We start from the raw sequence: 15,505 nt of genomic DNA, 5'->3' as shown, positions 1-15,505 counted from the left end.
TGTCAGTCACCTGAAATTGCCGTGGCCCCAGATGATTGACAAGTGGCTAGTCCTTCCCACTTGTCAAGTTTGCTCACGGCAGGTAGAAGAGGTCGAGATTTGGGCTGCTGGGCTAAATTGATTCCCCACCCTTTTAACTGTGTGAATCAAAAATAAAACTAAGAGCTTTTTTTCACTCTCTTGAATTGCATCTGTTTTGTTTTCCAAAATAGTTGGTTGCAGAGTTAATGGTACGTGTTAACATTATGCAAATAAACCCAAATGAATTGTTTTTAAATCTGTACATTATTATTACTTGGGTAATTGGCCTATAAGGACAGAGTTGCATTTACGTATTCCATTGTGTCAACTTTCAAGTGTGTGTTCTTGTTGTTTTCTACATTAACTTTATGAACTTGTCTGGTTTTATTGTCTAGAAATACCCATTTCAAAATAACAGCATCATGGCAACTCTTTGGACAACTACAGTGGCCAGTTTGCAGAACATTATAGGATAGGCAGAGAGGGGATAAAATCTCTCTCTCTCTCTCTTTCTCTCTCAGTTTGCACATAGGGTTATGTTGAATCCCCGTGAGGCGTGGGCTACGCAGTGTCAGAAGAGGAAGATAGGTTTTAATTTCACCCCAAATGCAGTGCTTTTCTCTTCACCGTAGTGAAAGAGTCATTCACATATATGGGAGTAAGAAAAGCAGTTCTCAACAATGTTATTAGTGGCTAAAACTTTTCGATCTAGTTTTGTGAGGAAAGGAAGGGAAAGTAGGTTTCGCCTATCCCCCAGCTTGCTGTTTGTAGCCTTGCTTTCAGTGAAAACCACCAAGACACTTGCTGCTTCAAGTGTGTGTCTATCAGCCTTTTGGGAAGGGCTGTAGATCAGTGGATAAGCCTATTCTGCATGCAGAAGGTCCTATGTTCAATTCCAGCATCTCCAGGTATCTTGAGGTACCTCAAGCCAAATTTTTTTCATAATTGTTTTTAAATAGGTTTATGTTTCTTGATGTTGACCAAATCCCTAAATACTTGACCTTTTTATGGACTTCAATCTCAATATTTTGTTCTAACTCCATTTCCCCCTCTTCCTTCAAATTTTTGACTAACAATTTAGTGAGAGACCTCCCAGAATAATTTTAAATATGTTGCAAGAGGACTGCAGCTGATGGTGTCGGGAGGTCAGTGAAAATTGGGTGCCATGCCTTGCACAAGTAGAAGTGCTTTTCACTAGTGCAAATATACCATTGGGTACAACCTCCTGAGTTCAATTTAATTGAAATCAAGCTTCCATCAAGGCTTAATCTGAGCACAAGGCTCAGCTCCCAAACCCCTTTTCCGTTTTGTGGTTCAGCTCTCCAAAGGATGAATCTGTGAGTGTCTCTGTGTGCGTGCAGAGTGCAAATTTCCAATGATCTTACAAATGTAGAGTTCCCAAGAACTCTACACTGGGTTCGTCTTCCAAGAACTCTGTACGTGTTGGGTTTGTCTTCTAGACAGCCTCCAGCGTCAACACCTTCCTCCTCAGGAATGAAGAATGAATCTTATCTCTTTTTTATTTAGGTACATTGATAATGACACAGGAAGGGTGATGCATGACATTATTAGTAAAGAATCCTATGGGACACAGTTTGAAGCAATTCAGCATTGCTTCAGGATCATAGGGTTTACGGATGAGGTAAGTAGTGACTTTTCAATCTGCTGCCGCAAAGATACTTGTCTTGCTCCAGAAGGCAGCAGGAATTCAGCCATGCTGAGGGAGCCTGTCAGGGTGCCTGGTTGCACCCCTCTCAGAATTTTGCACCCGGGGCCACTGCCCCTCTGGCCCTCCCACACTACGCCACCAGTTACATCCTCCGTCTGCAGAGTGTGGGTGGGCTTCGAAGTGTTGAGTCTGAAGTCTGCTGATGCTTAGAGGTCTGACTTCTGAAGACTTCTTACCCTTCCTGTTGTTTGCAGGAAGTGCACTCAGTGTACCGAATTCTGGCTGGGATCTTAAATACAGGAAATATTGAATTTGCCGCCATTTCCACACAACATCAAACGGATAAAAGCGAAGTGCCCAATGCCGAAGCCTTAGATAATGGTAAATATTTGCGGGAATTGTACTTCAGAGGACTTTTGTAGGGATGGGGAACCTGCGGCCTTCTAGGTGTTGTCGGACTACGACTCCCATCATTCCTGACAGTTAGCCGTGCTGGCCGGGGCTGATGGGAGATGGAGTCCAACAACAGCCACAGGTTCGCCAGCCCTGCAGTAGTAGAATATGCATAAGAAAAGACCCGTTTCAATAAAAATTATTATAAAAAAAAAAAGAAAAGACCCGTTTCACACAAGATGTCGAGAGCCAGTGTGGTGTAGTGGTTAAGAACGGTGGACTCGTAATCTGGGGAACCGGGTTCGCGTCTCCGCTTCTCCACATGCATCTGCTGGATGACCTTGGGCCAGTCACACTTCTCTGAAATCTCTCAGCCCCACTCATGTCACAGAGTTTTGTTGTGGGGGAGGAAGGGAAAAGGAGAATGTTAGCCGCTTTGAGACTCCTTCGGGTAGTGATAAAGCAGGATATCAAATCCAAACTCTTCTTCTGCCAAGGCCAACAGCTCCCATCTCATCCCGACATGTCTGTGTGTCCTCTTTCAGCTGCTGCCCTGTTGAGTATTGGCTCAGAGGAACTCCAGGAAGCTCTCACCTCTCACTGCGTTGTGACACGAGGCGAGACTATTATCCGGACAAACACTGTAGACAAAGCAGCCGATGTGCGGGATGCCATGTCAAAGGCACTTTATGGCCGACTCTTCAGCTGGATCGTAAATCGCATTAATACCCTGCTGCAGCCTGATAAAAATATATGGCAAGTCCACACATCAACAAGCAGCGTGTGTGCTGGTGGAGTCTTCTGTGTCTATATATTTCTTTTTATTTTACGGGGAGGAATTTACTGTTTGTTTTAGATAATGCCTCTAAATGGCCTCCGTGCTGTGATTCTGCATTTTTTGTTTCCAGGACGTTAACTCCAGTGTTTTCGAAGAGTTGGCTAGGATTTAACCAAGTAGGTCAATGGGGATCAGTGTGGGGTTAAAATCCCATCAGCTCTTTGAAAATACATCACAAAGCGATGTTTTTAAAGTTAGTCTGTTTTATGGTGAAAAGCTACTGAAGTCCTTTTAATGATAAGGCTATAGCGTACAAAACGTTTAACATGATGTGCTCCCACTTAAAACTGTCGCTAAAAACTACCTAAGCTGATTTAGCAGCTCATATACAAAGCTTAGCTGTGGGGTGGACTGCAAGGTAAGTGGATTATGCCAATTGCATTAAGATCCCCAAAATAATAAAATGGCATTTAGTGAGCTATTGATAAATAAGGAATTGTGCTGTACAATTATTTTATGGGTATATGGAAACATTTAATTATATAATCTAGTGGATCAGTTCACACAGGCTTGAATGCAAAGACTTCATGTGCAGTGAATAACTATATTTTTTCACTTTCAGGGAGTGCAGAACGCGATTTGCATTTCTGCCAAGGCATTCTTCCTATATCTTTTCAATGCTGAGAGTCTTGCACAACTTTTTACATGATTATTTTATTTAGTGTCATACCTTTCAATAGCTTTCAAAGCAATAAATTGCACACAATTAAGATAAAATATATAACAGATACTAGGGCTGAATTTGCATTTACAAAACTGGTTTCCAATGGTGTTTCAGTTATGGATTTTGTATATTTTTCTACCCAGCAATGCCGAAAGCGGAATGAATGTTGGTATACTGGATATTTTCGGATTCGAGAACTTCACAAGGAACTCTTTCGAACAGCTGTGCATAAACATTGCAAATGAGCAGATCCAGTTTTATTTCAATCAGCACATCTTTGCACTTGAGCAGGCAAGGTTTACTTAATTACCATTGGCTAGCTCGGTATCAACGTCTCTAGGCTAAACTTTGGGCTTGTGAGAGGAGTGAACTACAGTGGTGCCTCGCAAGACGAAAAGAATCCGTTCTGTGATTCTCTTCGTCTAGCGGTATTTTTTCGTCTTGCGAAGCAAGCCCATTGAAGGATTAGCGCTATTAGCGCTATTAGTGGCTTTTAGAGGCTTTTAGAGGCTTATCTGCTGATCGGATCAGCTGATAAGCGGCTTAGCAGCTTAGAAAAGGGGGGGGAACCAGCAGGAACTCGCAAGACATTGTCGTCTTGCGAAGCAAGCCCATAGGAGATTCGTTTTGCGAAGCACCTCCAAAACGGAAAACTCTTTCGTCTAGCGTGTTTTCCGTCTTGCGAGGCATTCGTCTTGCGGGGCACCACTGTATAGGCGATGACTGGAACTTCCGAATTCATCTCCTCCTTTATATATGGTTAGAGTGATATTGGGTATATCGAGATATAAATATTGCTTGGGGGGCTTCCCATATAAACTTAAGAGAAAAGCAATAAGGTGACTAATGAAATTTGTGTTGGTATTTTTATTTGGTTAAAGATAAAAAAACATGGTGTATAATAAAAGGAGAATTCCCTGCATGTCTGGATCCAGGTTTGGGGCAAGTACTCTTTGGTGAGAGAACCCCAGCAGAGATTTAAAATCACAAAATAATATGCATCAAAGTAAAGTGTGGAAATATAGGCTGTTGGAACTTTAAATCATCCCTGTTTAAGTTGCTTCCAGAGTTCCCCTCTTCCCTTAGCATAGAAAGAGACCACATGTTTGGAAGTTAAAAATCATTTACTTACAAACTCTTTGAAAGTCGGATTCATGTGCTTTTCCATGCAGCAGTAATAAAAAACACAGGCAGGAAAACTCAGGTTCCAAAGTGGTAAATGTTTCTAAATTATTTGTATAGAAGCAGAAAGATAGCTTGCTTAAGCCACGCGGTCTGAGTTTGGAGCATTCTTCATAGACCTCCTTACTGGTTAGGTTCACGTGGTAGAATGGGAAGAACAAAGGTCTGATAACGCTTCCTCCCAAGGTGACCTAGCTAAGTCTACTCTATGGTCTCAACCCCTTCATTCATTCATTAATATTCAGGACGCTGGTTATATACAGCTGCTTATCCTACAACTTGGACCGCAACGATTTGGGCTTGGCAACTTGTAGCGGGTTTCACATGTAGTGTTTGTGAAAACAGAATACCATTGCTGGGCACAACACAAGCATGACTGATCTCTGCAATATTTCAACAATATGAATGTTGTATAAGCTTTAATTATATGGAAATTAACCAAGGGGGGGGGAATGTCTGCAAGATGCCTGGAAAAGGACGCGGGTGGTGCCGTGGGTTAAACCACAGAGCCTAGGACTTGCCGATCAGAAGATCAGTGGTTCGAATCCCCGCGACGGGGTGAGCTCCCGTTGCTCTGTCCCAGCTCCTGCCAACCTAGCAGTTCGAAAGCATGTCAAAGTGCAAGTAGATAAATAGGTACCCGGAAGCTGTACGCCAGCTCCCTTGGCCTGTAAAGCGAGATGAGTGCCGCAACCCCAGAGTCAGTCAGGACTGGACCTAATGGCCAGGGGTCCCTTTACCTTTAAACACCTGATAAAATGTGTGTTGCAGTGATTTGCCTCGCTCTGTTGTCACCTTTGTAAATAAATCACACTGGGCGAGAAGAGACAGCTGTTAGAGGTGAGATTTAAATTTGCTGACTTTCATAAATCTTCCTTTAGATGGAATATCAGAATGAAGGAATTGATGCTCCTATGGTTGACTATGAAGACAACAGGCCACTCCTAGACACGTTCCTCCAGAAACCAATGGGGCTACTTTCTCTGCTTGATGAAGAAAGCCGATTTCCCCAGGCAACAGACCTTACTTTAGTCGGTACGCCATGTCCAGCAAACCTCAACTGTGATTTTATATATACTTGGGGGGGGGGGAGAGAAAGAAGGCCATAGATATTTTCATATTGCTTTAACTCATGACCATGTAATAAATTTCTGTTGCTTTGGTCAACCTATTAAGTCCCCATGTGCTCTTCATGAGCTTTGCCAATTGGAATTTTTTTCATACAGCTCACTGCTTTTCGGTTTTGGTTTTAATTGATAGGGGTCTGTTATCTACTATGAGCACTGTTAATATTAGCTCACCTTGAAGACCCATAGGCGTTTCTGGTGTGATTGGCTTGGATCCTAGCTTCTGTCCCATGAATGGAGCAGAACTCTTCTTCTGTTAAATCGTGTTTATTAATTTTCCAGTAAAAAAACATCCAATTAACATATCAAATCATAATCCAATTAAAATAAAAAACTAAAATAAAAAAGACCAAATTATCATCCAAATTATAATTATTAATTTTTTGGGACTTCCCATAGTCTGGACCTTGAAGCATATCTCCAAATCTCAATCCTGCCTCTCCTTGTTGTTTCCATATTTTCCACATCTCGATTTTAACGCTTTAAAGTTCTCCGTCTCTGGCTCTACGATTCTCAATCATGTCAGACATCATAGATCCTTTCATCCATCAAGTACAGCTTTATTTGTGTATATATCTTTTGGAGCAGAACTCTTCTGATGCAACAGAACTTTCCATCCTCTCGCTTCCCTGTCCAGGGCACAGCCCCCTTTCCCTCCTACAAACCTATTCCTGGGGGTGAGGGAACTAGCACGCTTGTACCAGTTTACTTCTTTTCATGCTGCAGCTCTCAAAACATTTCCACAAATTTTTAAAGAGCAATCTGTAAAAAAAGTATAGGAACAAATAAAAATGACATCCCTTCCCTGACTATAGCAGGAAAAGAGAATCACAAAAAGGCAGGAGATGTGGATGGCGCTGTGGGTTAAACCACAGAGCCTAGGGCTTGCTGATCAGAAGGTCGGAGGTTCAAATCCCCATGACGGGGTGAGCTCCCGTTGCTTGGTCCCTGCTCCTGCCAACCGAGCAGTTCGAAAGCACGTCAAAGTCCAAGTAGATAAATAGGTACCACTCCGGTGGGGAAGGTAAACGGTGTTTCCGTGCGCTGCTCTGGTTCGCCAGAAGCGGCTTAGTCATGCTGGCCACATGACCCGGAAGCTGTACGCCGGCTCCCTCGGCCATTAAAGCGAGATGAGCGCCGCAACCCCAGAGTTGGACACGACTGGACCTAATGGTCAGGGGTCCCTTTATCTTTATCTTACCCCACCAATGGAAGTTCATTCTGCTTGTGCAACAGCATCTCTGGATGTGAATGGTTATCTCTGACCAGACCATTGCATTGGAAATAGTGAGTTAAAGGAAAAGCATGGGCTGATTCATGTCGCCATTGCCGAAAACGACATGGTCACGTGAAAGCATTTCCTTGAGGGCCCATCTGCTGTTTGCCGCATCCAGAAAATAAAAGGTTGGAAAATCAGCATTTTCCATGAAAATTGATTATACAGAGCTTATTTGAGAGTAGCTCTGAAACTATTTTGCAATGTGAAAAGTGTATCACTTTGCAGTGACTCCTCTGGATCAAAAATGATTGCGTGATTCAGGAATGGACTCGTGAGAGCAGCACAGAGATTTATTAATATTATTTTTGGCTACTTGTTCACTCTGTTGGCTTTGGCTGGCTCCCTACTAATTAAACAAAAACTGTTTGTTGCTACTCAATTTATGCCAGCTGGTCAAACACTGGGAAATTTGCGCAACCCACCCTAGACATCTGCTAATATTGGGACAACAAATTCTGTTTTCTACTTAGACTTCCTGCTCCAGTAGTGATAGCAGGAAAATAGACACTGGTGCTATTTCTGCTAATGTCTAAGCTGATTTTTTTTTTTACCTTGTCCTATATATGTTAGTCAACTGTTGTCCTAAACCTAACTGTATATCAAATATGAAATAAATGTCAGGGGAAGAAAATTAATGCAGTTGCACATGACATGGCAAAATTATTCAATAAAGCTGGCAGAATTAAGAAAGTTTGATCTTTGTGAAACATCTGGCCATTCGAAGCTTCAAAGGCCAAGTTTGTGAAACATCTGGCCATTCGAAGCTTTAAAGGCCTCTCCCCTTCCATAAACTGTCTTGCCATCCTTAATGCAACTACAGCAGCATAGGCGTTAAGAGGACAGAATTGCGAAACAATTATTTGCACTTTTATTTTAATCTCTGGCATGTATTCAATGAACTGGGCCTTAGAGAAGCTATTCTTCTTCTCTGCCTTAATCCCACCACTACCACCATCAGTACAATGGGGATGATAATACAGTGGTACCTCAGGTTACATATGCTTCAGGTTACATACGCTTCAGGTTACAGACCCCGCTAACCCAGAAATAGTACCTCGGGTTAAGAACTTTGCTTCAGGATGAGAACAGAAATCGTGCTCCGGCGGCGCGGCAGCAGCAGGAGGCCCCATTAGCTAAAGTGGGGCTTCAGGTTAAGAACAGTTTCAGGTTAAGAACGGACCTCCGGAATGAATTAAGTACTTAACTCGAGGTACCACTGTACTGACCAACCTACCAGGACTTCTGTAGTGACTGCTACATAGCAGGGAAAGCCAAGGTGGTACTGCCTAGATATTGCTGGACTCCAGATCCTGTTATGATTGTACATTGGTCAGTTGAAAACCTAATACAGTCGTACCTTGGAAGTCAAACAGAATCCGTTCCAGAAGTCTTCCAAAAAGTTCAGAAACCAAAGTGCAGCTTCTGATTGGCTGCAGGAAGCTCCTGCAGCCAATCAGAGGCCATGGAAGCCCCGTCGGGCATTGGGGTTCCAAAGAACATTTACAAACTGAAACACTCACTCCCGGGTTTGCGGCGTTCAGGAGCCAAAACGTCCGAGTACGAAGGCGTTTGGGATTCCAGGTATGACTGTAAGGCTTAAAAAATCAGGACTCTTTCTAGGGAAGAAAAGTGACATGAAAGATGTTGGAATTGTCCCTAAGGCTTGAAAAATACTGTGAAGTTTCACAGTTTTTATAATATGTTAACTAGTGGACCAAGAGTAGGGGAGAAGGACCTGTAGTCGTGTCAGGTCTAGAAGAAGAAGGGGCCACACCAGTTTTATTTCTTTACCCTGAACGTTTGATTTTTGTGCTAGACCCTGCTTTCTTATGCAGGGACTTAATCCTGTAGCATCAACGCCAGTGCTCTTTCGCTTGGCTTTCCCCCACCCTGATCCAGTCTGGGGTTTGCCGCTGAACCCACAGGCCCCATGATGTGTCAGCATCCCTCCCCCTCCACCACAAGTGTTGACAACCTTGTTTTACAGGCCTTGCTCAAACTTGGCAAGGCAAAAAACACACAACACAACCCAAGGACAACACACCTTCTCCTGTGATGGCCTGGGAATCAGATTCAGAGGCTGAACCTGAGGGATCCCAGCCTGCACAGGAGTCCCCGCCTCCAGAACCAGCTGAGCCGGGGCTGGGGCTTGAGCCTGAAGGGTCCTCACCTGTGCTGGCTCCTCAGGTGCAGGCGCCAGCTGAGTCTGCTCTGGCTCCTGAGGTGATGGAGGACCCATTGCCTGCAGGTGCTCCACTCTCAGCCTCGTCAGGGGAAGCTGAAGTTGCCTCTGGGTCCGGTAACCCTCCAGCCTCTCCTGAGCTGCAGAGGCTCAGGGCAGAGAGGCGGGGGGAACTGAGTTCCCGCAGGAGGAGTGCTCACCTCCAGGCCAGGAGAGGCGAGTGACCAGAGGATTGGGGCTGCCCTGTGCCTCGGGGCAGAAAAAAGCCAGCCAGCCCCAGTCCCAAGTTGTGGGAGCAACGTTGTTGGTAGCCTGTTCCTGCCTGCACCCTGTCCTGCTTTTCTGCCGGAGCTCCTGACCTCACCCGACTCCCTGCCTTGGACCCAGCTTCAGCTTTGACGGACTGTCTCCATACTGCACCCTTTACCTTGGACTGGACTCGGACCTCGCCTCTCGGTTAGCCCCCGGGACCAGCACATCTCCCTTCAGGCATCACTGACTACTGACACTCTGAATTTCCAGAATCTTATACTTGTGGCTTGTAGTAGGGCTGTGAGTAGTTCTAGAGATATATCCTAAATGTTGTAGCTTTGCTTTGTAAAGAAAATGTAAGGCAAAATAAGACGGATATTGGCAATCTCTGCTGGCATTCCTCCTGTAGCTTTCCATAAATAGCTGGGAAGTGGTAGGAGGGTGACAGAAATGCGAGGGGAAAGTGACTTACCTGTTAGTTCGCTAGGATAATTCCTTTTCGAAGCAAACAGAAAGAAAGAACAAAAGAGTCGTGAGAGATGTCAAGGAAGGAAGTGTGGGCTGCCGCCATTACTGCAAAGAAAAACAACATCGTTTGGATATGTGGGCAGGAAGCATCCACACATAATTGCCAAGGCCCGTCTGTGGTTCAGAGAATGGACTAGTAATTATGTTTCCTCTTCTTTAAACGATTAGATAAATTTGAAGATAATTTACGATGCAAGTACTTCTGGAGACCCAAGCGAGTGGAGCTGTGTTTTGGCATTCAACACTACGCTGGAAAGGTAGGTGCTTTATATATAACTTGATACAAGTCCAAATGCAATATATGATCCAGTTTCTCTTAAAGTGCTTTCGGATTCTCTTTAACGTTTTAAGTGTGTTCATATTTCACAAATCTAGAAACTCTTTTTTTAAAAAAAAACCCAAAACAAAACACCATGATAGCAGTGTTTGAGGATGTTCTAACCTCTACTGTCATGGTCTGGGGCAAGAAATATCTGGTGCCTTGCATCCATTTTGAGCCTACAGCTGGCCATTGACCTACCTGAACACACACACACTAGCCTTTGACATTTGATATTTGTGTGGCTTTTGTGGGGACACCTCTATTGTTTTATGTACGTTCCTTGGTTTGTTTTAAATCAGGCACCCCCAAACTTGGCCCTCCAGCTGTTTTGGGACTACAATTCCCAGCATCCCTGACCACTGGTCCTGTTAGCTAGGGATGATGGGAGTTGTAGTCCCAAAATATCTGGAGGGCCAAGTTTGGGGGTGCCTGTTTTAAATGGATTTCAAGATTATATGGTTGTAACCCACCCTGGGACCTTGTGATGAAGGGCAGGTGAGAAATTCCTTAAATAAAACAATAAATAACTATAGCTTTTAAAAACATAGCAGAATTTTATAACGGCCCGTTTTGCTTTTAACCTCCCCTATGGTATAGGTGCAGTACGATGCTTATGGCTTCCTTGAGAAGAACAGAGACACTCTTCCTGCTGACATAGTGGTGGTACTGAGGACTTCAGAGAACAGACTTCTCCAGCAGCTCTTTTCAAGTCCTTTAACCAAAACAGGTACTCCTTATCTTCTTCTTCTTCTCTGGTGATCTTCTTCTTCTCTGGTGATCACTCATAGCTGAGTAAGATTGTCTTCCATAAACACGGTTTTAACATTGAGTCCGTAAGTGACTGTGGAGGCCACACGTCCTTCCACAGTGGGGACATTGGTTTCCGGGCGGGAGTTGATCACAGTGAGGGTTTGCCAAGTGTGCCTTCCTCTTAGCACATTTCTCCATTTCATCCTGAGTTTGAGCATCTTCAAAGCCCATGACACCTTTGGTAAAGGCTGTTCTCCAGTTGGAGCGCTCGCAGGCCAGTGTTTCCCAGGTGTCGGTGCTTATACTACTTTTTTTAGATTTGCCTTGAGAGAGCCTTTAAACCTCTTTTGTTGACCACCAGCATTACACTTTCCATTTTTAAGTTCAGAGGTCCATTTCAGGTCCATTACCATGTTGAATTGCAGGGTGGATTTCTGCTTTCAATGCGCATGCAGAGATCCCCTGTGAATAATAATTTGTCAGTTCACTTCTGTGTTAGGAAAAAGTTCAGCATGTGTGTTCCTGATGCATCCATGAAGCTCTTTCAGACATGAAAGTGAATGGGAAGCCCTTCCTTGTGAGTGTGCCAAAAAGAAAAAAGAAAATTCTCCTCTCTGTGGATTAGACAGCACGATTCTGTAACACACACCACATAAAGATAACCTGTACATATGCTCACTGTTGGAAGCAAACAGAGTCTGTCAGTAACCACTGCATGGAAGAAAAATAGTTCATTTCACAGTAAAAGCCTATCTGTGGCATAATAGAAATGATATATGGTACTTGTAAAAATACATGATGGCTCGTAGGTCTAACATGACATTGTTTTAATGAGTTGGAAAGACCAAGTAAATCACTTGTGATTAGAGAAGTGTAATGGAGGCAAGTCCTACTAGGAAATTGTGATTATGAGAGAAAGGTATCTCACGTGTTTGTTGTTTAATAGACAATCTCAGGATCACTGTTTAGAAGATGTCACAAGATATTTTGAAAGAAGCTGAAGAAAATAGCATACTAGCATCTTCCCAGGCCTGTTTTAGAGTTTATTTCCCTCCATGTTCTCCTCCTGCACATGTCTGGGGTGTGAGATTATGCCTGTTCCTCTTCAAACATGCTAGACATCAATGATCTCTGCAGGGACAATGCACAATGTGACAGGGTGGCTGGATGCAAAAGAAGTGAGAGCTCTTGTGCCTTTAATAGTTGTGCAGAAAACAGATTTTCAACAGGTGTAGCTTTCATGGCAATATAGAATCATAGAATTGTAGAGCTGGAAGGGACCCTAATGGCCATCTAGTCCAACCCCCTGCAATGCAGGAATCTCAACTATAGCATCTATGGCAGATGGTCATCCAACCACTGCATTAAAAACTCTGAGAAGGAGAGGACCTCCAAAAGGAGTCCATTGCACGGTCGAACAGCTCTTACTGTCAGAAAGTTCTTCCCGATGTTTAGTTGGAATCTCCTTTCTTGCAACTTGAATCCATTGGTTTGCATCCTGCCCTCCAGAGCAGGAGAAAACAAGCTTGCTCCCTCTTCCGTGTTGACAGCCCTTGAGTTATTTGAAGATAACTATCATATCTCCTCTCAGTCTCCTCTTTTCCAGGCTAAATATACCAAACTGCCTCAACTGTTCCTCACAAGGCTTGGTTTCCAGACCCTTGGTCATTTTGATCCCCCTCCTCTGCACACATTTCAGCTCGTCAATACCCTTCTTAAATTGTGGTGCCCAGAACTGGACACAGTACTCCAGATGTGGTCTGACCCAAGGCAGAATAGAGTTGGACTATTACTTCCCATGATCCACTTGATACTTCTGTTGTTGCAGCCTAGAATAGCATTAGCCTTTTTTTTTGCTGCTGCATCACACTGTTGACTCATGTTCACCTTGTGGTCTACTAAGACCCCTAGATCCTTTTCACATGTACTACTTGCAAGCCAGATGTCTTATTCTTAATAGAGTGAGAGCCCTGCCCTCTTTTCTGCACCTGGTCACCCTAGGGCGTACACAAATACCTGTACAGGTGAGCTCTAACTGCTTGCTATCTACCATGGGATTTGAGCCTACACATCCTGGATTTCACACATGCACTCCATGTTCAGACATTATGCCTGTGCGTGGGCATCTGGAGCTGCCAAAATTAAGACAGGTTCACAGGTGAAGCAGGAAGACACATTTTCACTTTCCTGCTACATGTTGGGAGAAGGTAGAGGAGAGCATCATCTGAATGCATCCCTTGATTTCTCAAGGCAATCTTCATTGTCACAGTTGGAGCCTTCACATTTCTGAAATCCCATTGAGAACACTTGATGCCAAGGAAGGCTGGGGGATATCAGTTTGGATAGGACAGGTGCCTCTTTGTTATGCCGATTCTTCCATAGAATTTGAGGGCTGCTGCTGCTGTAGCAATGCAGGGCTTACAGAAATCTTCAAAGTATTGCCAGATTTTTCTTAACTGTGTAGTTAACCCAAAGGGCTTGTAGTATTTGTGGTGCAAAGCAGAAAAATCGACCATCAATCCCTGTGTGCAAAGCAGATTCATTGTAGAAAGTTTCTAGGGCGGGGAAATGAATTCAAAAAAGCAAACAAGTCTCAACAGTTCCTGTAACATTACACGCACTTCAGAACTCTGAACTACACATAATATAACTGAGACGACTGAGATGTTTCAGAGCTCTGAAGTACATGTAATGTAATTGAAGCAAGAGAGGATGTTTTTTACCCCAAGAGCTCTGATGTATGTGAAATATAACTGAGCCAGTTGAGTCTTGCTTGTTTCTTTGGATTGAGATTTATCCCCAGATGAAGAGCTTAGATATAGCTTGAAATGTATTGTGCTTGTTATCATGCCTTTCTGCAATAAATCTACTTCCTTCTTAATGTCAGACTGTTGATTTTCTAATTTGTGTTGCTAGAGCCTGACCCTCTTGTCAGACTACCATGAATACTTTCAAAGGGCTGCAAACCTATTTCATTTTTTAAAAGCTGATTAGCATGCTTTCTTCAGTGAATTGCATAGCCAATGAGTTTGCGAACACTTGTCTGAAATAATTAACTCAGGTGCATAATGGAGAATGTAGCAAGGGACTGAGAAATAACCTGCTGGAGAAATTTCGTAGATGGATTTGTCCCCTTCACCTCAAATTGAGGGGCTGACAGCTTCCCACATAATAATGCCTGCCCCTGCAAAGGGGTATGTGTGAGAGACATGGGTTGCCTTTACTGTCGTAAGCTTTGCCAGAGGCTTAGATGTATGCCCAACTGAAATGATCAGCATCTGTGGAATTTTGTGAATGCTACAGCTTGCATGGTTTTGTAGACTGTAAACTGCTTTGAGGTTTTGTTTTTACAATCAAGCAGTATATAAATTGTATGAAATGAAATAAAATAGATATGGTGAAGGTTGTGCCAATCTTGAGGCAAGGGCAGTGGGGAATATTCAGTTTCGTCTGCCATTTGCAGTCTGGATGGAAGTTCTGGTTGCTTCAAAGCTCACATGGTGCATGTTGGTTGTTGCTGGCATCTGTCTGTCTCGAGAGACAATGGAGTGCACCTCCAGGGGTGAAGCCAAACAGCTGTGTTAGTCGCACCAAAGTGGCCTCCCCAGAGCACAAGTCTGGGTAGTGTGTATGGAGGTCCTGGGATGCCTAGACAACAAGACCTACCACTTGGCTTCGATGATGTGGTCCAAAGGAAAGGAAAGGAATATGGCCACAGGAGACCAAGCCCTTTAGGTTGTTCACTAAGAAAATGTTATGTTCAAAATAAAAAATTCCTTCCAGTAGCACCTTAAAGACCAACTAAGTTAGTTCTTGGTATGAGCTTTCGTGTGCATGCACACTTCTTCAGATACACTGGTATCTGAAGAAGTGTGCATGCACACGAAAGCTCATACCAAGAACTAACTTAGTTGGTCTTTAAGGTGCTACTGGAAGGAATTTTTTATTTTGACTATGGCAGACCAACACGGCTACCTATCTGTAAAATGTTATGTTGTTATTGTTAATTAAATTTCTATACTGCTCTTCATCTGAAGTTCACAGGGTAGCTTCCAATATAAAATCACAAAAATACATACCATAAAAACAAACAAAAAACAGTAAAAACAAACAAACACACACCCAACAGCTTAAAAGGTCATAGATTGTTAAATTAGCCATAGACCTAAGAGAAGAAGCGGCTAACATTCTCCTTTCCCTTCCTCCCCCACAACAAACACTCTGTGGGGTGAGTGGGGCTGAGAGACTTCAGAGAAGTGTGACTAGCCCAAGGTCACCCAGCAGCTGCATGTGGAGGA

General features: G+C 43.6%; 1 protein-coding gene across 1 annotated transcript in view; it reads left to right on the top strand.

The window, feature by feature from the left end:
• The window catches only part of MYO3B (myosin IIIB), a 313,368-nt gene that overhangs the window by 159,125 nt on the left and 138,738 nt on the right, over nt 1-15,505 (top strand). Inside the window, exons 17-23 of the mRNA XM_082205523.1 lie at nt 1,549-1,663; nt 1,945-2,071; nt 2,629-2,839; nt 3,729-3,876; nt 5,649-5,802; nt 10,304-10,392; nt 11,055-11,184. Coding sequence (XP_082061649.1) covers nt 1,549-1,663; nt 1,945-2,071; nt 2,629-2,839; nt 3,729-3,876; nt 5,649-5,802; nt 10,304-10,392; nt 11,055-11,184 — 974 coding nt within the window. The remainder of the gene's footprint in view (nt 1-1,548; nt 1,664-1,944; nt 2,072-2,628; nt 2,840-3,728; nt 3,877-5,648; nt 5,803-10,303; nt 10,393-11,054; nt 11,185-15,505) is intronic.

Source organism: Podarcis vaucheri, assembly GCF_965113315.1.
Source record: "Podarcis vaucheri genome assembly, chromosome: 1".
Classification (NCBI taxonomy): Eukaryota; Metazoa; Chordata; class Lepidosauria; order Squamata; family Lacertidae; genus Podarcis; species Podarcis vaucheri.
This window is presented reverse-complemented; position numbering and strand designations above follow the sequence as displayed.